Raw genomic sequence first — 21,156 nt, forward strand, 5'->3', positions numbered from 1 at the left:
ATGACAAAAATAATTGCAATCCCCAGAAAACTTCTGAAATGTGCGATCTCCTTTCAAAAATGATTTGAATCCTTCTATTGATCTCTGGCAAATTGTGTCAAATGGAAAAGGTTGTTGGCAGAGCACGTGGTGGCCGTGTAACCTGACACTGCCAGATGGGGGCACTATCTGGCAGAGCACGTGGTGGCCGTGGGCAACCAGCAAAAATGGAAAATGATGGCACATGCATTTAAATTGGATTTGTAATATGGACGTCTAGCAATGCTTCACAGCCACAATGTGGCTAACGACAGCATGAGACCTGGCAACCCTGCAATAATAACGACAGCATGAGACCTGGCAACCCTGCAATAAATCATCCTTTTAGATTTGGGGAAAACAAAATGGAAATTGTTGATGATGGTTAAATGTTGTAGCCTAGTCAAGTTGAGATTTTCATCATTATTATTCAGCTGAAATCATTCTAATTAAATTGATAATATTAAGGCTATTTTAAGCACCTTTACTATCTGTTTGAGATATATAATATTTTAAGTATTTTTCTTAAAGGACTCATGCCTGCCTTCTGACTTACATTTATTTCAGTTGAAAAGCCTGTTTGTAAAGAACCGCTCACAATTATGCACTTTTATCTGAGCAGAACAGCCACCTTAATATGGGTTTTTGATGTGTTCAGAGGTGAGGCCCACTGTTTCAGACTTTTCAAACGTCTATATGAAACAATACTCGCCCCTCGTAATAATATTATTTAATTCTGCATTTAATTCTTCCATTTCTCAAATTACGTTTGATCTCCTTCATCGCTCACTCATTTTCCTGTTCCATCTTTGTAAACTTCCCCTACATGTGCCAAATGTAAGCAGTCGGGAGATTACTTTATGCAAAGATATGATGAAATTCCTCAGCTCATCATAAGTGACAGATTTATTTATTTCCGTATAGTGTTGTATGTTATTTTATTGTTTTTGACGAATAAAGATTATACTTCTATGTTGTTGGAGTTAGATTCCTTTTATGGCGTTGAGCCGCCTAGAACCGGGTTTTATCTGTCTGTATGTCTGCCTGTCCCCACAAAAGTAGACCAATCACAGCTCGCACTGCTAGTGTCTGATGTCATGAAACTGAAACTAACAGTGCCCGATGTATCACTGGGTATCAAACAGCAGTGAAGTTAACGAGTTATATGCGATTTTCAGACCATTAGAGATCCTAATAACTTCTCAGAAAAATCGCTATTCACGATGTCTCTCCCCTGCAGGGCTGCACTGACGACATGGCAGTGAAGAGATTGTATTGAGATTGAGGTTTACAGTATTCTATATTTTGGCCAGAATGCCAACTTTCAGTAAAACTTTGGAGTGACAATTTAGTGTGTGCCCACGTCTGAAGCTAGCGCTTTGTTCAAACACTGCACAGCTACTAGCTAGTAACTGCACAGGGAATACACCGGAAGTTCACAGGGAGTTCACCAATAAATTGATGGAGAAAGTACATTTTAATGAACACAGTAACAATCATTATAAATCAGCACTGTAGTGTAAGTCGTAAGCATCTTTTAGTTCCATTTGAGCTGACCACAAACTCTACAATATCAGCATAGTCGGCATGGCCATCGGGAGCACCGGGACAAATCCCGGTTGGCCGCTTGACCAGGATTTTTTTCTTTTCTTTTTGATTGAGACAGTGACCCCCAGCAGCCCACTTTGGGAATGCACCATCCCCACAGGATTCCTCCTGTGGAAATAGTGTAGAAGCTAATGTAGAAGTGAGTGACTAGGCTAATAACCATAACAGCACATATTGACAAAAATCTCTATATAAATATACAGTATTTACCCTAATGAGAAAGGGAGCAAATATTGATGGTTAAAACTGAATAATGACATCACAACAGTGTAATGTTAATTTAAAATGAGATATTCCTCTAAATCTGGCTTCAAACGACCAACATTTTAGAAAAACAGACAAAAAATTCCAGCTGCGAGCTAAGGTTGCTGTCAATTTTTGGGGAGGAGACCTTTGTTTGTCGCTGAATTTTGGCTTGCTCTTTGTGTTTGTGCGTCGATGTGGCGGGGGTTTGTGGAGTATCCGCGCCGCGGGCTGGTTGAGGTGGGCTGGTCTGGGTAGAAAAGTCCAGGGCTGTTTTTTAGTCCCAGTCCGACCCTGAATATCAGAACAAAATAGATGATTCATGAACAATTTCTTCATTTGCGTTCATTTCCATGTTCGTTTTTCAGTGCCAATGAAGCATGAAGACATATAAGTTAACGTGTCGTCACAGTAGACTCTTGGGCAGGTTGTTCCTGATGAACTGGAACAGTTCCACGTCAGCAGCATGTCTGATAGCGCAGTAGTCCTCCAGAAGTCCATACAGTCTCCCTGTGAGGAGAAGAGGCACGTGGTCAGGAAGATGTTTAGGAACAAACCCAAGAGCTTGAGAAACAGCTGTGAAATTTCAACTCCAGTCTAGGATGCAAGTCTTTGGGAATACTCACCAACTGTAATCCCCTGTGCGGCCATGAGACGGTACATCTGCTGCAGGCTTTCCTTAAACATCTCATCCCCAAAGGTAAAGAAGGCCAATCCCTTCTTGGCCACTGCTGCTGCCATCAGCTGGATCACAGCTGAGAGACCCACAACGTAAATGGAAGTGTGACGTTACGATGAATCAGCTCATGGCTGATCCGACATTGAAAAATGCTCGTTAGAGAAGAACAGACCTTTGAGTTGTGGGTCTCCGTTGAAGGCTCCACAGCCCCACCTGCCTGTGGCGATGTCTGGGTCACTCTGCCCATATGCCTTGAACCCACAGAAGGCCTTCAAGGAGATAGAAGATAGTGGTTGATGTATAAATAGAAGTATTAAAGGACAGATTTCCAGCAAGAATTCCATGTGTCCAATGTTTAGAGTAAACTACACACACCTTGTTGAGTTCCCGCTTGACATGTAGCATATTGTATTGTTCCATTCTGTGTCTGAAGTGGAGAGCGTCGATGGCTAAGATGTGCCTGCGCAGCCTCCCACACTCATCCCTGTAGACAGCCAATCACATCTTTGAGAAAACTAAACAAATGATATACATTAAACAGCCTATATGTACTGTATCTGTGCTCATACCTATTGGCAGTGTCTTCATGAGGCCCCGCCCACTCAAAGCTGTCACTGAAGCCAGAGTAGCAGCTGAACTGCTGAGAGCCTGCGAGGGAGCAACAAGTTGAATACTGGAATCGACAGCCAGAAAGCGCCACAGCGCACGAACACACTCACACCCCACCACGGCACCGCACATACCTTTGATGATCAGACACTCGTTGTCCCCGAGCTTCTCGGTGAAGAGGCGGGACACGATCAGCTCTGGGTTCATCAGGAAGAGGATCTCCTCCTGCACCAGCCCCGAGCCCAGTACACCACCACCTATCAGACTGCAGGCGAAGTCCACCTGCGCACACGCACACCATAACCATAAAAAACACGAAACAAAAAGCAGGCCCGTGGTTACTTCAAAATAAAAGAAAACGGATGAATGGGCACTCACCTGCAGCATGCCCGTACCTTCAGTCTCTATGTGGCCATGTGAGGTGACATGGAGTTTCGGCATCTTCTCCTCACGTCTAATACACAAGCCCCAAAAAAACCAGAAAGATCTTAGACTGTTTTAGACCCACAAGCCATATACTGCAGATTTGCTGTTTGAAATACCTCCACCACTCGGGTCTGTCTGTGTCCTTGAGGCAGTGCCTCTCGAAGGTGACCAGTCCACGAGGCTTACCGTCTGCCAAGACAACAACAGCAGCAACGGTCAGGGAGGTCACTGAGGCAACCCGCAAACAGGAGGGAGGAGAGGTCTACTATCATCAAGAACTTACTGTCATCTGTAACCGTTTGGAAGTAATGCATGATGGCCCTCAGCTTCTCTTTCTTCCGCTCTGACCACTGCCCAAACAGCCTGTGTGCACAAGATGACCGATGAAAACTCCAACATTCTACCACTAGAAGGTGTTGGTATGTATACCGTATATGACAATATCATACAATAAAGGTTTATACACCATATTAGAGAATGTGTACTTTCAGATAGTAGCCTATACAATTATGCCATACTTACTTGTAGTCAGTCTTTTAAATGAACAGAAAGCCTCTATTCTCTCTATCATTTTAAGTGGAAAAAAGTATTAAAGTCCGTTCTCTCAGGAAGGCTTTTCCACCATTTGATGTTCCAATTAGAGATAAGCTTAGATGTTGTGGGTAATACAGAACACCAATCAGAGTGTATTTATCATTTTCTGTTCAAAAGATATCAATACTTTTGTGAATGGTAGGGTAAAAACTAAAAAGATGTATGATCTGCTATGCATAAATAGAGTGCTTGCTATGGCAAATTAGGCTTGTGTTCCCGTTCATAGTACAGGAGGTCCTGCCTCAAACACCAAACACAAATCATATCTGTATAGCTTATTTTCTCAGCTTTCATTGGATGTTTTCAGGGAACAAAATGCAGGTTGTAGGACAGAGATATTAAGCCTTAAACCATCAGAATTTAAATTGTGGACAGTATTGAGTGGTTTCCATCATGTAATGCTGTAATCTGTATTGTATACACATACAATCTGTATTGTATACACATACAATCTGTATTGTATACACATACAATCTGTATTGTATACACATACAATCTGTATTGTATACACATACAATCTGTATTGTATACACATACAATCTGTATTGTATACACATACAATCTGTATTGTATACACATACAATCTGTATTGTATACACATACAATCTGTATTGTATACACATACAATCTGTATTGTATACACATACAATCTGTATTGTATACACATACAATCTGTATTGTATACACATACAATCTGTATTGTATACACATACAATCTGTATTGTATACACATACATTGCTGTATGTGTATGAATGCCCTACGTATGCACTAATTTTCTTATTTCTTCTTTTAAACTTTTCTGTACCTCACCTGTCGAGGGACTGCGGATGGAAATTAGCTAAGGCTATAATCCGGCACATTTACATGAAAATGTTCATTAATGTTGCACTGTCCCTGAAATAAATAAATAAATAAATAAATAAAATAAATAAATAAATAAATAAATAAATAAATAAATCTGTGACCTGTTGAAGTTAATGGTGGGATAGTTGTGGTACTCTGCACTGGAGCTGGAGGTGTTGCGGTGAGGGAAAGTGCAGTAGAACGCGTTGGCCAGCAGGCAGGATATCTGCACCTGTGACAGGGTGACGGCTGCAGTTTGCCCCCTTTGAAGCAACGGGATAGCCTGCAAAACAGGGACACACACTCCATCATCACCATTACCGTCAGTGACAGTAGAGTCTAGCTGAACGTAGGGCTGGGCAATAGATATATTGAATATTATCGTCTTAGATTTTGGATATCATATATGGTATGGCATAAATATTCTTTCCTGGTTCTGCATTACAGTAAAGTGATGTAATTTTCTGAACTTACCAGTGTTCTAGCTGTATAGCTCTATTATTTGCCTTCACCCACTTAGTCATCATTATATGCACATTACTGATGATTATTTATCAAAAATCTCATTGTGTAAATATTTTGTGTAAATCCCCACAATATTGTGGCAATATAGGGGCGCTGGTTCGATCCCTGGCTCCTCCAGTCCACATGTAAATGCATCTCATGTAAATCCAACGTAAATTCATATTTATCATCCACAGAACACTTCACCACTCATGTACATATTGTATATATTGACTCGATTTGATTTGATTTGATTGCACTTGCAACCTTGCGATTGCCGTTAGTTATCTTCCTACTTCTTATCCCTGTATATTGATGTAACCGCTACGCTGCATACAGACACTAAGACAAATTCCTTGTATGTAACTTGCATACTGTGGCAATAAAAGTGATTCTGATTCTGATGTCGCAGTGGCCTTGGGCAAGATAGTGAACCCCAAATTGCTCTTGATGGCTGTGCCGGCACCCTGTGTGGTACCTTGCCGCTAGCCTGGGTAAACCCAGCCTCCACGTGACCTGGTCTCAGACCTGCTCTCAGTCACTACCTAGTGACTAGTGAGCAGGGTCTGTCTGAGAGCAGGTCACGTGGGGGCTGGGTTTACCCAGGCTACCTTGCCGCCATCTGTGTATGAATGTATATGAATGGGTGAATGTACCTATATAAATGCCATTTACCGATATTGAGGTATTGGTTAACAAAATACTGTGATATTTGATTTTGTCCATATGGCCCAGCCCTATAGCTGAATGTCATCAGCTTCAGGTTTGTACCTTCTTCACGTGACCCTGGAGTCTTGAGGCCAGTGCAGCGATCTTAGGCAACAGTGTGGGGGAGTAATTCTCTGCTTCTGGGATGCACTGGAAACCATTAGAATTAGAATCAAGCATTCATTGTGATTTGGGAACAAACTGTATACTGTATTCACCTTATTCAGCACGCCCACTTTTTCTCTCTTCCGCGTCAACGCAGTTGTATTTGTTCTTCCGGTTCAGTGGTAGTCGGCAGCCAATTTCAAAACAAAACGTTGCTATATGAATGAAGTTTGGCAACATTCAGAAGCTACACTGCGGCCAACTTCAGTTACATGTGCATAGCGTTACTGCTGCGAGGAGCCGATGGCTGTACCCGGTCGGCATTTAACGTTAGTTACAAAAGTACGTCGACAGTGTTTTCTCACTGCCAGGCATATTACAAAATATTAAAACTTTATAAGAGTTTGTTTTTGTTGCTTGAAAACAGCTTTTTGCCAAGTCTAAAAATTATAAAGGTAGGCGAAATCTACTTCCGTGTCTAAAACGAAAGGACGATTACAAAATGATGTCATGCAGAAGCGTCCTTGTATGTGCAAAGAATAAGGTGAATACACTGTCACACAACTGATGATTACACTTCTTCAAACTGAGCACATGACCTTTATAGAGAGGCAAAGTGACCGCCTACTTCCTGCTTCAGCACTGTACCAGAGATTTCCATCCGCCATTTATTTTCCCATCGACATTTCGTAAAATGCGTATAAAAATAGTTTTACTTGGTCAAACCAAACGGTTCAGATATATTTAGAAACAGGAGAGACCACATAACATTTCACTCGGACCAAAACGTAAAACAATTGCGGATTTAAAGATTTTTTTTTTTCGATGTATGTGTTTTGTTTTGTTTTGGTCGGAGCGAAATGTTCTATGGTATCTCCCGATTCAAAATATAGCTGAACCGTTTGGTTTGACGAAGTAAAACTATTTTTATACGCATTTTACGAAATGTTTATGGGAAAATAAATGGCGGATAAAAATCTCTGGTACAGTGCTGAAGCAGGAAGTAGGCGGTCACTTTGCCTCTCTATAAATAAACTGAGCACATGGCAGCTGACCTTAACAAATGAAGAGAGGGCATCAAAGGACCATTGACCTTTATACTTTGGATTATATTCCATTATAGCTTCCTAGAGGGCGGCAGAGAGAGAGAGTTTGGAAACATTTCAAGCACAAAGTAACAGACCCTTTTGACGGCAGCCATTTAGACGCGTCAGAGCAGGGTAAGCACAGGTGTAACCCAAATGCTTTGCCATGTCAAAATGGATGCTGTGAAAAGGGCTTTGCTCCATATAACATCAATATCGAGCCCTACTAGAAACATGCAAGAAGATCGTCGTCTGACCGCCCGGGGACCAGGAAGTTGGGCACTTCACTGCAGCTGCCCACCGCTCCTGGCCAGCCCGTGGAGGAAGGACGAGCCAGGATGGGGAAAATGTGGAGGAGAAATTCCACAGTGCCTCTAACAATGTGTGAGGGTGTCTATAATGTGTATGTGCAGACAGGGTTGTCCGTCCTGTACCTGTAGAGATGGCTAAAACAAAATGGTGTGTGAGGCAGATTTCCACTGCTGCCCATGTACTGTACCTCCACACTGTCATGTACTGGTACTGTACCTCCACACTGTCATGTACTGGTACTGTACCTCCACACTGTCATGTACTGGTACTGTACCTCCACACTGTCATGTACTGGTACTGTACCTCCACACTGTCATGTACTGGTACTGTACCTCCACACTGTCATGTACTGGTACTCTACCTCCACACTGTCATGTACTGGTACTGTACCTCCACACTGTCATGTACTGGTACTGTACCTCCACACTGTCATGTACTGGTACTGTACCTCCACACTGTCATGTACTGGTACTCTACCTCCACACTGTCATGTACTGGTACTGTACCTCCACACTGTCATGTACTGGTACTGTACCTCCACACTGTCATGTACTGGTACTCTACCTCCACACTGTCATGTACTGGTACTCTACCTCCACACTGTCATGTACTGGTACTGTACCTCCACACTGTCATGTACTGGTACTGTACCTCCACACTGTCATGTACTGGTACTCTACCTCCACACTGTCATGTACTGGTACTCTACCTCCACACTGTCATGTACTGGTACTCTACCCCCACACTGTCATGTACTGGTACTGTACCTCCACACTGTCCACCGTCAGTGTTCTCTTCTTGGCCAGACGCTCCAGCACCTTGGAGATCACCTCCCACCTCTTCACCTGTGAGGTGTGTACCTAGGGGCAGGAAACAGATTGTATTCAGTGCAGCATGTATTTGAAATTTGTATTTAGTTACATTTGTGTGTTAACTCATTGAGTGCCAATGACGACTTTAGTCGTCATTAGCCCCTCCATATGATTTAGTTGCCGACACCAGCGTCTTTCTGAAAAGTTAAATTATTCTCAGCTGGGAGCCGGCGACACGCTGTGAAAAAGCGGGGGGATGCAGCGCACTTTTCAGTGCAGACAGAGCAAACGCAGAGCAAACGCACTCGCAGCAGAGCCCCAGAGACACTCCCATGGAGGAGGAGGAGGGGGGTGGGGCACGCAGGGCAGTATACAACCATTGACAGTAAACACAGACCCAGACAGCAGCAGGCTCGATAGACAGAGAGACAGGCAAACAAGCTAGAATATGATGCCCACCAGCAGTAAATCAAGACCAGCAAGAAGGTGTAGGGTCTGCGCACGCAGGGGCCAGCGCTGCTGGTTGCAGCTAAAAAATATTATTTGTTGATCAATATTATTTATTTTCACTGTTTTATTGAAGGAAATTATTTTTGAGGTGTCATTACATCAGAAAATATTAGCTTCAGAGTCAATGATGTGCTTGAAATGCTTAAAGTCCCTGGAAACCAAAATCCACAAAAACGTTCTAACTATGTTATTTAGGGTCTTATGTTAGTAATTTTGTGCCTCCGAAATTATTATACATTACTTTCAACCCAAAGCCTTAAAATCGCCACTTTTCTACAAGATTCTACAAAGTACTTCCTCATTGAAGACAGCAGTGCGCGAGGTGCTAAAACGCAGGAGCTTATGACGTCATAAGCTCTATATAACCTTTGTAGGCTACACGCGCGCAATCCGCACCCACCCTCCTTTTGTCCGTTCTTTGCCCCCAGTGACAGCGCTCCCTCGCTGTCTGTCTCCCTCCCACTCTGTGTGCCGTCTGCCAAGCGCTATGCTCTCTCTCTCTCTCTCTCTCTCTCTCTCTCTCTCTCTCTCTCTCTCTCTCTCTCTCTCTCTCTCTCTCTCTCTCTCTCTCGGGACTAGTGAGACAGAGAGCGAGAGACACACAGGCTGGTGGCTCTCACACACACACACACACACACACACACACACACAGTCACACACACACACACACACATGCACGCACACACACACACACACACACACACACTCGCGAGTGCTGTGTAACTCGATCTCTTTCTCCGTTTCCCTCCCCCCTCTGTCTCGCACTCTCTCTCTCGGAAAACCTGCTGCAGATGGGACACGCCCACACAGTCCGCGGGAGAAATACACTCTAAAAAATAATGATTTTCTCATGAGTTTTGCCAGACTGTCAAACCTAAATTTATATACTTTGCGACGTTCATCATCGTTCAAATTTGGCTGGTGGCTTATTAACATAGGGTCCTGTGATGTGATGAACTCAAAATGCTAAATAATAAAGAAATATTTCTGGTTTCCAGGGACTTTAATTTCACAAAAGGCGGAATATCTCAGCTTCTAAATTGAAACGTGTGTTTTTGCTAAAATCAACCTATCTTCTCCGGCTGATAACTAAAGAACGGAAAATGATATCAATAAACTTTTTTTTGCCGATGATAGAAGAGAGTCTCATCGTTCTTTGTGCATGTTCAGTGTTTACATAGTAATATCACACAATATTCTGTGGGCCTCGAGAAATCACTGAAAACGCTCTGAAACTCTGGCACTGGGAGCGTCCGTTCTCCAAAAGTGGCTGGCACTCAATGAGTTAAAGGGATACACCACTTTTTTTGAAGTTTAGCTCATTTGCCACACCCCCCCCCCCCCCCCATAACCACGATACACCATGCCTTACCGGTACTGTCCGCTCAGTTTACAGTGAGCTACAGTCGTGAAGTTAGTAATTATTGATATAGAATGGAGGCTAATGGTACAGCTGTTAAAAATCTGCCAAAACACACATCTCACGGCGCCAAAATACATGTTGTGCTTCGGGTACTCACCACACGATGAAATATGAATCCAAAATGCACAGAATCTGTCTTTTTGGAAGGAAAAGAGGTCGTTGGCCATGTTTGGAAAGTAGTGCCGGCTACCTCTTTTCCTTCCAAAAAGACCAATTATGTGCATTTTGGGTTCATATTTCATCGTGTGGTAAGTACCCGAAGCACAACATGTATTTTGGCGCCGTGAGATGTGTGTTTTGGCAGATTTTTAACAGCTGTACCATGTGTGTGTGTGTGTGTGTGTGTGTGTGTGTGCATGCGTGCGTGCGTGCGTGTGAACGTGCACATGCATGAAGTGTTTCTGCTTGTCTGTCGATCCGTCAATACGCTGCTCAGCCAGAGACCACTGGCCTCAGGCTCAGACCCAGCTTTAGTGTGAATAAATCTTGTAAAACCTTGAGTGTGGTCTTGGTCATCGAGCTTGATGGGGAACACGGCAGTTTGACAAAATGACTGTGCCATATATCTCTCCCTGCCTGGGCCTGAACTCCTCCACCGCTGTTAAAAAGGCCCACCTAAGGAAAAGAACAAGCACATTTGGACAACAATTGCAAGTTTCCGTTGTGGTTTCCGTTGTGAGAGTAGAAGACGAGAGAGGTCTTACATCTACGAGGACAGTGTGCTTCACGCTGAAGGACAGGCGCTCTGACATGACGCGGCTCGCGGGAAGCCGTCTCAGGTCCTCCAGCAGACAGCAGGAACCGGTCGCCTCCTCCCCGTGCTTCAACACCTGTTTATGACAAGCCGGTTCAACATTTAATACTGTAGATAAGTTTGACTATCCGGAATTAACATGACAGATATCAAGGTCCTTTGGACCAGGCGTAATTAATCCACAATCACATTCTCCCTAGGACAAATTACATCACTTTGGCCATTCATGTGTAGGCTATGGGCTTTCATTCATGTGTAGGCTATGTGTAGGCTATGTGTATTCATGTGTAGGCTATGTGTATTCATGTGTAGGCTATGTGTAGGCTATGTGTATTCATGTGTAGGCTATGTGTATTCATGTGTAGGCTATGTGTAGGCTATGTGTATTCATGTGTAGGCTATGTGTAGGCTATGTGTATTCATGTGTAGGCTATGTGTATTCATGTGTAGGCTATGTGTATTCATGTGTAGGCTATGTGTAGGCTATGTGTATTCATGTGTAGGCTATGGGCTTTCTGCTGGATATCTACAATTAATTTGAAGATATCCACAATGATCATTGCAGATACTGTATCTGAATCTGAATTAGGACTAGTTGTAATTCCAAGAAGAAGGATGAATTCTGGAGCACACTATTTCAGCAATTTATTGTGGTGCAAACAGACTGTTTCAACACAAAAGTGTCTTCCTCTGAGGAAGTGATTGTGATGTCATCAGTGATGTCACTCGAGCAACAGTGACATCATCAATGACATCACAGTCCTAAAAACGTAGAAATATCGCTGTAGTGCCCCCCGTGGGTGGATTTTTTCCAAGTTTCTTTTTCTTTTTGTCCCAGATTTCTCCAGACCCATTGGCAAATTTTGGAGGCAATCTGAGCAACGGTGTGCCTTGCAAATCAAGCGAGATTTCTAGTTCATTATACTTCAGATAGGCTATATAACTTTCAACAAATGCTACTTATTCCTATAAAGGTCTTAGCTGATGAAGACTGTGATGCACAGTTGGTTCCATTCACTCTTGTTGACAAAATGTACCATTGTAAGTCGATTTGGATGAAAGCGTCTGCTAAATGACATCATGTTCATACCTGTTCATCCCTCTTCCGCTCTCTACCTGTCTCAACCCTGGCACTGGGGGGTTTGGAGGAGGCACAGGGAGGTTTGGAGGAGCAGGAGCTGGCCTGATCCGTGCTGTCGGTGGCGTTACGCTTTGCTGCAGGAACTTGTTTGTGTTTTTCCTCCTTTCCCCACATGACTTCAGGCTGTAGGATCTCCTGCATCTGCCGACTGTCGTTGTGCTTGTCGGGCCGCTTGGCCATCTATAGGACATCAGGATCACAGAATGGGAAGCATGTTGTTTTATGATGGTCACTTTTATTTTGATCTCAAATATTTGTCTACAGATTCTGAGTAATACAGACTTTTGAGGAGCAGAATGAACAATAATCAGTATTTGATTTCTTGGCTCATCTTACACGGCTTGAGAGCGATATCCTCCTATATATATATATATATATATATATATATATATATATATATATATATATATATATATATATATATATATATACATATATATACATATAATTCAAGACAGAGTAGCCTATGAAATGGTCATTTTGTAATGTCTGTAATGTCAAATTTTTCCCTAGACTGGCACAAATTAGACCACAGACCCCATTTGGTAAGACTTTGTCCCAGCCAGGGTCCCCCCATCTGATTTTTGTTTTGTTTGTGTGTTGTGAGAGTACAGGTAGGAGTGTTTTGACATTTTAATTTGACGTTTAATTTCATTAATTAACCCGGAAGTCGTACCCATACCTCGGCAGCAACATTGCAACACCGCCATCTAGCGGCTGTTGTGAAAAAGCACCAGTGTCTCTTGCTGCTTACAAAAAAAATAACAAGAATAAAATAAAAATGCGCACCGCTGTCTTTTGTGTGGTTTGACTGGTGTCAACCTAAATGCAAAAGGCAAAAGGCTGGAAAAATCACTGTTTATTGCAGTGAAATGAGTAAAACCATTGATACGAAGTTACACCCGTCTAACGATGTGCCCTGTCATGCCTACATAACATTTATTACGCAGGAAATAAAACGAATACAAATGCAGAAGATACTCACTTTTCACCGGAGAGCACGCCGAATATGTTAAACTCTCATGTAATTCTTGTATTACAAGGTCCGTCGATGAAAAGCGCGTCGGCTGTCCACACAAGTCAGACAGGAAAACAAGCCCTCAGTCAAGAGCTAAAGTTTAGTTTCACATTTAGACTAACGTGAAAGCGAAAGTAGTCTGAAGTGTTACAGGGCATAGAGACTGTCAGGTGGTATGGCTTGTTGCAGTAACAATTTCAATCAAAATATTCGTACCTGAATACTCTGCTAGGCTAGGGTTCAACTCCATGGTAGTGTAGAAGTGTCCTTAATTTAAATTGTCCACAGTAGAGAAATTAAAACTGCAAAGGGGAGATATTTATTTATGAACACAAGATGGCAGTAGTGAACAAGTTACAATTAATTTCCATAAGTCAATAATGCATGATATTATTGTTTATTATTGTTATTATCAGTGGTGGTGGTGGTGGAGGCTAGTATTGTTTTGCTATTGTTATGCATCCAGGATTTAATATAGCTACACAAGCAGATATACATTTAAATTAAGAGAGAATGTCTGAAAGGGGCCAAACACTGAACTTGAAGTCAAGGGCATCATTTCATTAGAGCAGCAGGGGTTTTCAAAGTGGGAGGTGGTCCTCCCCAAGGGGGCTGCAAGCAGTTTCAGGGGAGGCTCCGTGTGTGAATGGAAGTGGGAAAAACAACAACATTACACTAGTTATCAAAAGGAGATGACATAGAGTAACCTACATGTGTTTTCCCACTTTCCCGGAGTGTACACAAAGTTATAAAGAGTAGATGCAAAGGGGTAAGAAGGCCAAAATATAGGGCCTAAGTATAAACATTAAAAAGTACAATTATGTAACTTTGTGTACACCTAATAGACTTCGTTCCTCTGTATGAGGCTGCCCCGTGTGGAATGCACACTCCACCCCTCATTATTGGTGGAACACAGTCTGATTGAATGCACTGCCTCTGTTACTCACCTGATGGTAGTCCCTTTATAATGCCATCCCAGCCTTTGTCTGTCATGACCTGATGAAGACGCACTTGGCGTTGAAACGTTGTCTGTAACGTTTGCACCTAAATAAAGGCACTTATTAGTCTGAGCTGCTCCAGATTCTCCTTTCTTCATTGATGCGTCCTTCCTCTGTGCACCGGACCTGCCTTTACAGCTGAAGCGTGGTGGGACTCTTTTTCTACTGGAGAGGCACCCATCCATACAGGGCCCAAGCTTCTACTACACTCTCCTGATGATGATCTCACTGAGCATTTTTTAGGGTTCAGACGACACCTGAAAGAATTTCTCATGTTTGCTGAGAGGTCCTCAATTAAGGATCTCAGAACTGATGATCCGGGAGTGTGACCCCCCCCCCCCCCCCCTCCCCCCTCCCCGCCCCGCAAGACTGAGGAGGCAGATCGCCTCAGAGATGCCATGGGTGGTCAGACAGAACCAGCCCCAATTTTCCCCGGAGTTGTGCAGCTGATTATTTTCCCATGTATGTGTAAGGGGAAAAGGCCTTCTGGCCTCATGGCGGCGTCATGTGACTTGCAATACCGAGCTTGGCCACACACACACACACACACACACACACACACACACACACACACACACACGAACACACATCCTGAAAGATGGCATATTATTATTATACCATAAGGTTGCATTGCCACAGCGTCACACTTATGGCGATGGGGCATTGGGTTCTTTAGCCACGATGTGGCATCTCAGAATGGCTCGTGGTTTTGTTTGTACGCAGGTTTTACAACATTCCAATCCCTGTGGAAAGTGTCAGCTTACCTCAGGGAGGGGTAGTCCAGGCTCACTTGCAGCCATTGCCAGTTTTTGAGACACCTTTTGAGAGGATTGGCATATGGCTGTCTATGTCGTGAGGCTATTATATGATTATGCTACCCGCTACCATTCTGCTTTCCCTCTGAAAGTCAGTGAAGGCTAAACAAGTAGTACATTGCCTATCTGATAGGCCAACGTTGTGATAGGCCCTATCACAACTTTTCTAAGAGTAAGAGAGGTCCAGAACAAAAAAACAAAAACCTCCTGTCCAAACAGCTACGGCGCGTGTATGAGTTGTTAGGGGGTTAGGAGAGTTAGAAGCACTCCTCAAACAGAAGGTTTGGTTGAGAGAGACAACAACACGCTGAAGAACATAGTCCACAAGTTTGTTTGCTCTGATTGGGACCCGTCCCTACTACCATATGTTCTCTTTGCCTACCCTGAGGTGCCACAAGCTACAACTGGATTTTCACCTTTTGAACTGCTTTATGGATGCCAGGCGAGACGTCCTCTTGACCTCATGAACGACTGGGATGGTCCAAAAGACTGCTGATAATGGGAATAGCGTGATCCTCCCAAGTGCCACGTTCTGCCAGTGAAACTCCTCGCAGGTGCATTGATATTGATTACAGCCCCGGACATTAAGGATCCAGGTGGCTGCTTGTTAGGTTGAAGCCTTAATGTCCCTTAAGGGCTCTAATCACCTGCGTTACTTCCTACCTTTTTGACACAAAATGGCTGATTTGGCTGCATGTGAAATAGGCGTATTCCACAAGAACTGTCCTGTGCTCGCTGTCTGAGGAAGCAGTGGTTTACGTATGCTTGGGCAATTAAAGGGTGGAGGACCTTGCTCAGTCACCCTGCATCTGTGTGTGTGTGTGTGTGTGTGTGTGCGTGTGTGTGTGTGTGTGTGTGTGTGTGTGTGTGTGTGTGCGTGCGTGCGTGTGTGTCTGTGTGTGTGTTTGTGTGTGTGTGTGTGTGTGTGTGTGTGTGTGTGCGTGCGTGCGTGTATGTGTGTGTGCGTGCGTGTGTGTGTGTGTGTGCGTGACTGAGTGTGTGTGTGTGTGTGTGTTAGTGAGTGTTATTGTGGGTCAGCCATTTCCCTGGAATGTTCTGGCCCTAGCCAGGGAGAAGTCACTACAATGGAATGCACACATAACAGTGTAGAAACACATTGATGACTTAAAAAGGCCTGAGAGTGAGGAGAGGCTGCTTCCTCTCTTCAGCACTTTTAGCCCCGTCGCCAGATTAAAACCCCATTAAAACATCAGCATTTGAGGTGTCTGCAGGCAGGGATACGTACAATCTCAACGTCAATTTACCCTCTGGGGATCAATCAAGTTTTCTGATTCCGATCAATTTGAAACGGCGGTTAATTTGGAAAGCTCACCGCCTTTCCAACGTTAAGCGCAAATTGTTTTATTTGCGCTTAACGTTGGAAAGGCGGTGAGCTTTCCAAATTAACCAAATTAACGTTAACAACTTTGGTTATGTTTATGCAAGTACAGTGGGGGGTACGGTGGCGCAGTCGGTAGCGCTGTCGCCTCACAGCTAGAAGGTCCTGAGTTCGATTCTCGCCTGGGACGCTGTGGGCGCTGGAGTTGTGACCCCCCCATATCTTCAGTGCCTACTGCCCAGGTGGGCTATCTCGTCGAAAGGGCCTTTCTGTGTGGAGTTTGCATGTTCTCTCCAGGGGGTTCCTCCGTACATAACCCCCCACTAAAAACATGCAGAAGATCGTCATCCGACCAGTGACGACAACATCCGAAGTTGGTCCCCGGGCGCTGGAAAGAAAAAGCAACCACTGCTCCTGGCCTGCCCCCTGGAGGAAAGGACAAGCCTGGATGGGTCAAATGCAGAGGACATATTTCACTGGCCACCGTCAGCATGAGTGTGTGTTTGTGGCCACATGCATGTGTTGAAGTGTTCGTGTGACAATAAAAGACGGGCTTGTCCGTCTGAAATCGTGTAAAAAAAAAAAAAAAAGTACAACAACTTTGGCTTAGCTTAAAAACAAAAATGTTAAATGCGACTTATGAACACAATGAACACGGCTCTGCGGTGTGAAAGGGAAGTGTTTACGCCCCTCCATCCACCCTGACCACAACACCCTTACTGACCACCGCGCTATTTCAATAGCAGACGATATAACATTGCCATATGCACATATCTAGAAACGTGATCAACGTAGTTTTGGTTCAGCAACATTGATATTCTACGTATCTGCGGATTGCAGAAATGTATAATGCCAACGTTTTCTTCTGGCGACTAGAGCAGGGATACTTTGCCCAGGAGCCACTTTTACAAAATGACAGGAGGCCGCAGGGGCCAGTGAATAAACATAAACAAACATTAATAATGTCACTTTTTCTGTCGTGGATTGTAGGTTTTTGGGGTGCCAGCCGGAGTTTAGTCTGACAATTTTGTGGACACAGGATAGTTAGTTATAGGTTAAGTTACTTAAGTACATATAAGTGCCTGGGTGGCGAGCAGGCGGCGATATTTGAAGATTAAGTTGAAGCTCAGTCAAACGTTATTTAACATTAGTTTTCATTGTTGAATTAGAAAATCGTCGGGGGGGGGGGGGGGGGGGGGGGGCATTCGACACCCTATCACGGGCCGCATCTGGCCCCCGGGGTGCAAGTTGAGTATCACTGGCCTAGAGTATGAGGTACTGTAGGTAGGTGTGTCTTAACTATCCACCCAGAGTCTTCAAAACATTCCTATGTGCATAATAAAGTCAGTGAGTCAAGCAAGGAAGAAAACATTTATACTGAAGAAGAGTGAGACTCTCTTCTTATCCCTTTTCTCTGGATGGCCTCAGCTCACCAACACACATCAGACAGACACACACACACACACACACACACACACACACACACACACACACACACACACACACACACACACACACACACACACACACACACACACCCACCCACACACACACATCAGACAGACACACCACACACACACACACACACACACACACACACACACACACACACACACACACCCACACACACACACACACACACACACACACACACACACACACACACACACACACACACCCACACACACACACACACACACCCCCACACACACACACACACACACACACACACACACACACACACACACACACACCAGAGACACACCACACTCACACAACATCGTAGACACCTAATACTCTCACACATCAGACACACCACACTCTCACATAGATCTAGCACAGGGGTGGACAGGGGTGAGGCCGTGGGCCGCGGCATCACTCAGTGTGACCCCTGGGTAAACAAAAAAACAAGGCGAACGTTTTTGGTTAGGTTAGGTTAGACCACCCAAATCTGTGTTTTTATTTTACTGTACGTCCCAGAACATGGCGCTAATGGCATTAGCATTGTCCATCCACATACTGTTAAACGTTAGCATTTGAGCTAACACTATTGTAACAAACTATATGCACATTGCACATGCAACATTACTAATCTGATTAATATGACATTATTTGGGTGATGTACCCCATCAAATTGCTGTAGCGGCTGGGCTGTTTTAAAGCTAGAGCAAAGTTTCTGGTGTCACCTGAATGGAAGAATTACTAAATTTGAATATGAAAAATATAAATGTTGGTATAATAAACTTTGATTACCAGTCCTTTTCATCAAATTAGTAGCTATAATTGGGAGTGATGGTGTTACAGTAGGCTACTGGTGGAAGTGCACGTTCACAATCTGGTCCTCTGGTAGCCAGGACATTTTTTGTGGCCCTCTCTATCATCAAAGTTGCCCATCCATGATCTAGGTCCTAGATCATGTCCTAAGTCAGCTCTGCTTTCACTCTCTCTCTCAACAGACCTCGCTTTCAGTAGCTCCCTCTCTCTACTCTACCCCCACCCCCTCTCTCTCTCTACCCCCACCCCCTCTCTCTCTCTACCCCCACTCCCTCTCTCTCTCTACCCCCACCCCCTCTCTCTACCCCCACCCCCTCTCTCTACCCCCATCCCCTCTCTCTCTCTACCCCCACCCCCTCTCTCTCTACCCCCATCCCCCTCCTTTTCTCCTCACAGATTAGCTGGAGGTCAGATTGTTGCAGCAGCAATGTTGCCCCCCCTCTCTCTGTCTCTCTCAATTCAATTCAATTCATATATTGCTTTATTGGCATGAACCAAAACATGTCGCCAAAGCAGTTTACAGAACAGTCACATGACATTATTATTTCTCTGTCTGTCTCTCTCCCCTCTGTCTGTCTCGCTCTCTCAATTCAATTCAAAAGGGCTTTATTGGCATGATAAGGTGCATCTTACATTGCCAAAGCATACATATAGCAACACTTAATAATTACAAAAGCAAAAAACAAGACAGGACATTTTGTAACATAAGTCACAAAATCCGAAGATATTCAAAGAGGAAGAGAAACATTTCAATGGAATGTGATGAAATAAAAGACTAATTGTTGACCAAAATCTATTCAGAATAACAACGCAACAGTAATAATTTCTGTCTGTCTATTCTATCTGTCTGTCTCTCTCTCTATCTCCCATTCAATTCAATTCAATTCAATTAGCTTTATTGGTGTAACAAAAACATGTCAAAGCAGTTTACAGAAAATGCATGTTCCATTATTTTATTACATTACATTATTCTCTCTGTCTGATACTCTCTCTCTCCATCTGTCTTTCTCTCTCTCTCTCTCTCTCTCTCTCTCTCTCTCCCTCTCTCTCTCTCACACACACACACACACACACACACACACACACACACACACACACACACACACACACACACACACACACACAAACACGTGTACACACAGAGAGACACATGTACATAGCAGGGTCAATACTTCAATGGTGCATAACCTTTAAGAATGTGTGTGTGTAGTCATGTATATAGTAAAGTCAATGAGTTAATTGTTCTGTTATGTGACATTGTAAAATGACTGCAGTAGATTGCAATTGTGTCTGAGTGTATTCTGTGAGTGTCTGTATTGTGTGTGTTTGTGTGTGTGTGTGTGTGTGTGTGTGTGTGTGTGTGTGTGTGTGTGTGTGAGAGAGTGAGTGTGTGTGTGTGTGTGTGTGTGTGTGTGTGTGTGTGTGTGTGTGTGTGTGTGTGTGTGTGTGTGTGTGTGTGTGTGTGTGTGTGTGTGTGTGTGTGTGTGTGTGTGTGTGTGTGTGTGTGCTATGCGGCAGGCAGGTCGTGGGGGAGGAGGCAGCCAGGCAGGAGTGAGTGGAGGGGGGCGATATGGATAGTGAAGAGAAAAATTGAAGAAAAGGAGAAAAATCTCAGCACCTGTTTCCAGGGCAACAGAGGTCTGCAAAGCGCAGGCAGGTTGGACTTATTCTCCATGCAGCGCTGCCCTCTGGCAAGATACCGCAGACAGACAGCTATAATGACTCCAACACACTCACTCACTCTGCTGCCGCTAAAATACTGCCTCACTCCAAATGACACACTCACAAAGACAGACATTGACACTGTGTGTGTGTGTGTGTGTGTGTGTGTGTGTGTGTGTGTGTGTGAGTGAGTGAGAGAGAGAGAGAGAGAGAGAGAGAGGGAGAGAGAGAGAGAGAGAGAAGAGAATAGAGAGGCTTCTGAAAAGGTAATATGTAATATTGTGACCAATTTAGGTAAGAAGTCAAATTTCCTTGTATGTGCAAACGTGCCAAATAAATAATTCTATTCGAGTCTATTCTATTCTATTCTATTATATCAAAAATAATAATCAGATGCATGGCTGTGAATCAAGATCACAAACCAATATGGATCATCATGTCTGTGTGGATCCTATGATTTACAGGTTACGTCATTGGCGACAACGCGGGCGACATCTCTCTCTCTCTCTTTCTCTCTCGATGAGTCCCTCTTAACGATCAGCTACTCTGGTCTGCAGTGAGTCGCCTGACTTGTAAGGAGGAGGGCCAGGAGAAATGCCTTTCTCTGTGGGAGACATCAGCCCTGTGATCTCATGAATACATTATAGTGGCTCATTGTGCAATGAGGGAGGTATC

General features: G+C 43.9%; 1 protein-coding gene across 2 annotated transcripts; it reads right to left on the reverse strand.

The window, feature by feature from the left end:
* Positions 1–1,554: 1,554 nt before the first annotated feature.
* On the reverse strand, positions 1,555–13,522 carry LOC310771043 (poly(ADP-ribose) glycohydrolase-like). 2 transcript variants are annotated; one of them, XM_083663724.1, is made up of 17 exons: positions 13,361–13,522; positions 12,325–12,555; positions 11,185–11,310; positions 10,976–11,095; positions 8,503–8,595; positions 7,394–7,465; positions 6,297–6,383; positions 5,144–5,304; positions 3,867–3,946; positions 3,700–3,772; positions 3,536–3,611; positions 3,292–3,439; positions 3,118–3,196; positions 2,924–3,032; positions 2,721–2,817; positions 2,496–2,624; positions 1,555–2,379 (listed from the first exon to the last, which is right to left on the reverse strand). In XM_083663724.1, exons 2-17 carry the CDS (start codon positions 12,553–12,555, stop codon positions 2,276–2,278), a joined length of 1,785 nt encoding a protein of 594 aa, XP_083519850.1. In that variant the 5' UTR covers positions 13,361–13,522; the 3' UTR covers positions 1,555–2,275. The 2 variants fall into 2 exon arrangements, with proteins under 2 accessions (XP_083519850.1, XP_083519851.1); XM_083663725.1 differs by lacking the exon at positions 7,394–7,465.
* Between the last annotated feature and the right edge of the window lie 7,634 nt (positions 13,523–21,156).

The sequence above is a fragment of the Poromitra crassiceps genome (assembly GCF_964638095.1).
Source record: "Poromitra crassiceps genome assembly, contig: HAP1_SCAFFOLD_317, whole genome shotgun sequence".
NCBI lineage: Eukaryota > Metazoa > Chordata > Actinopteri > Beryciformes > Melamphaidae > Poromitra > Poromitra crassiceps.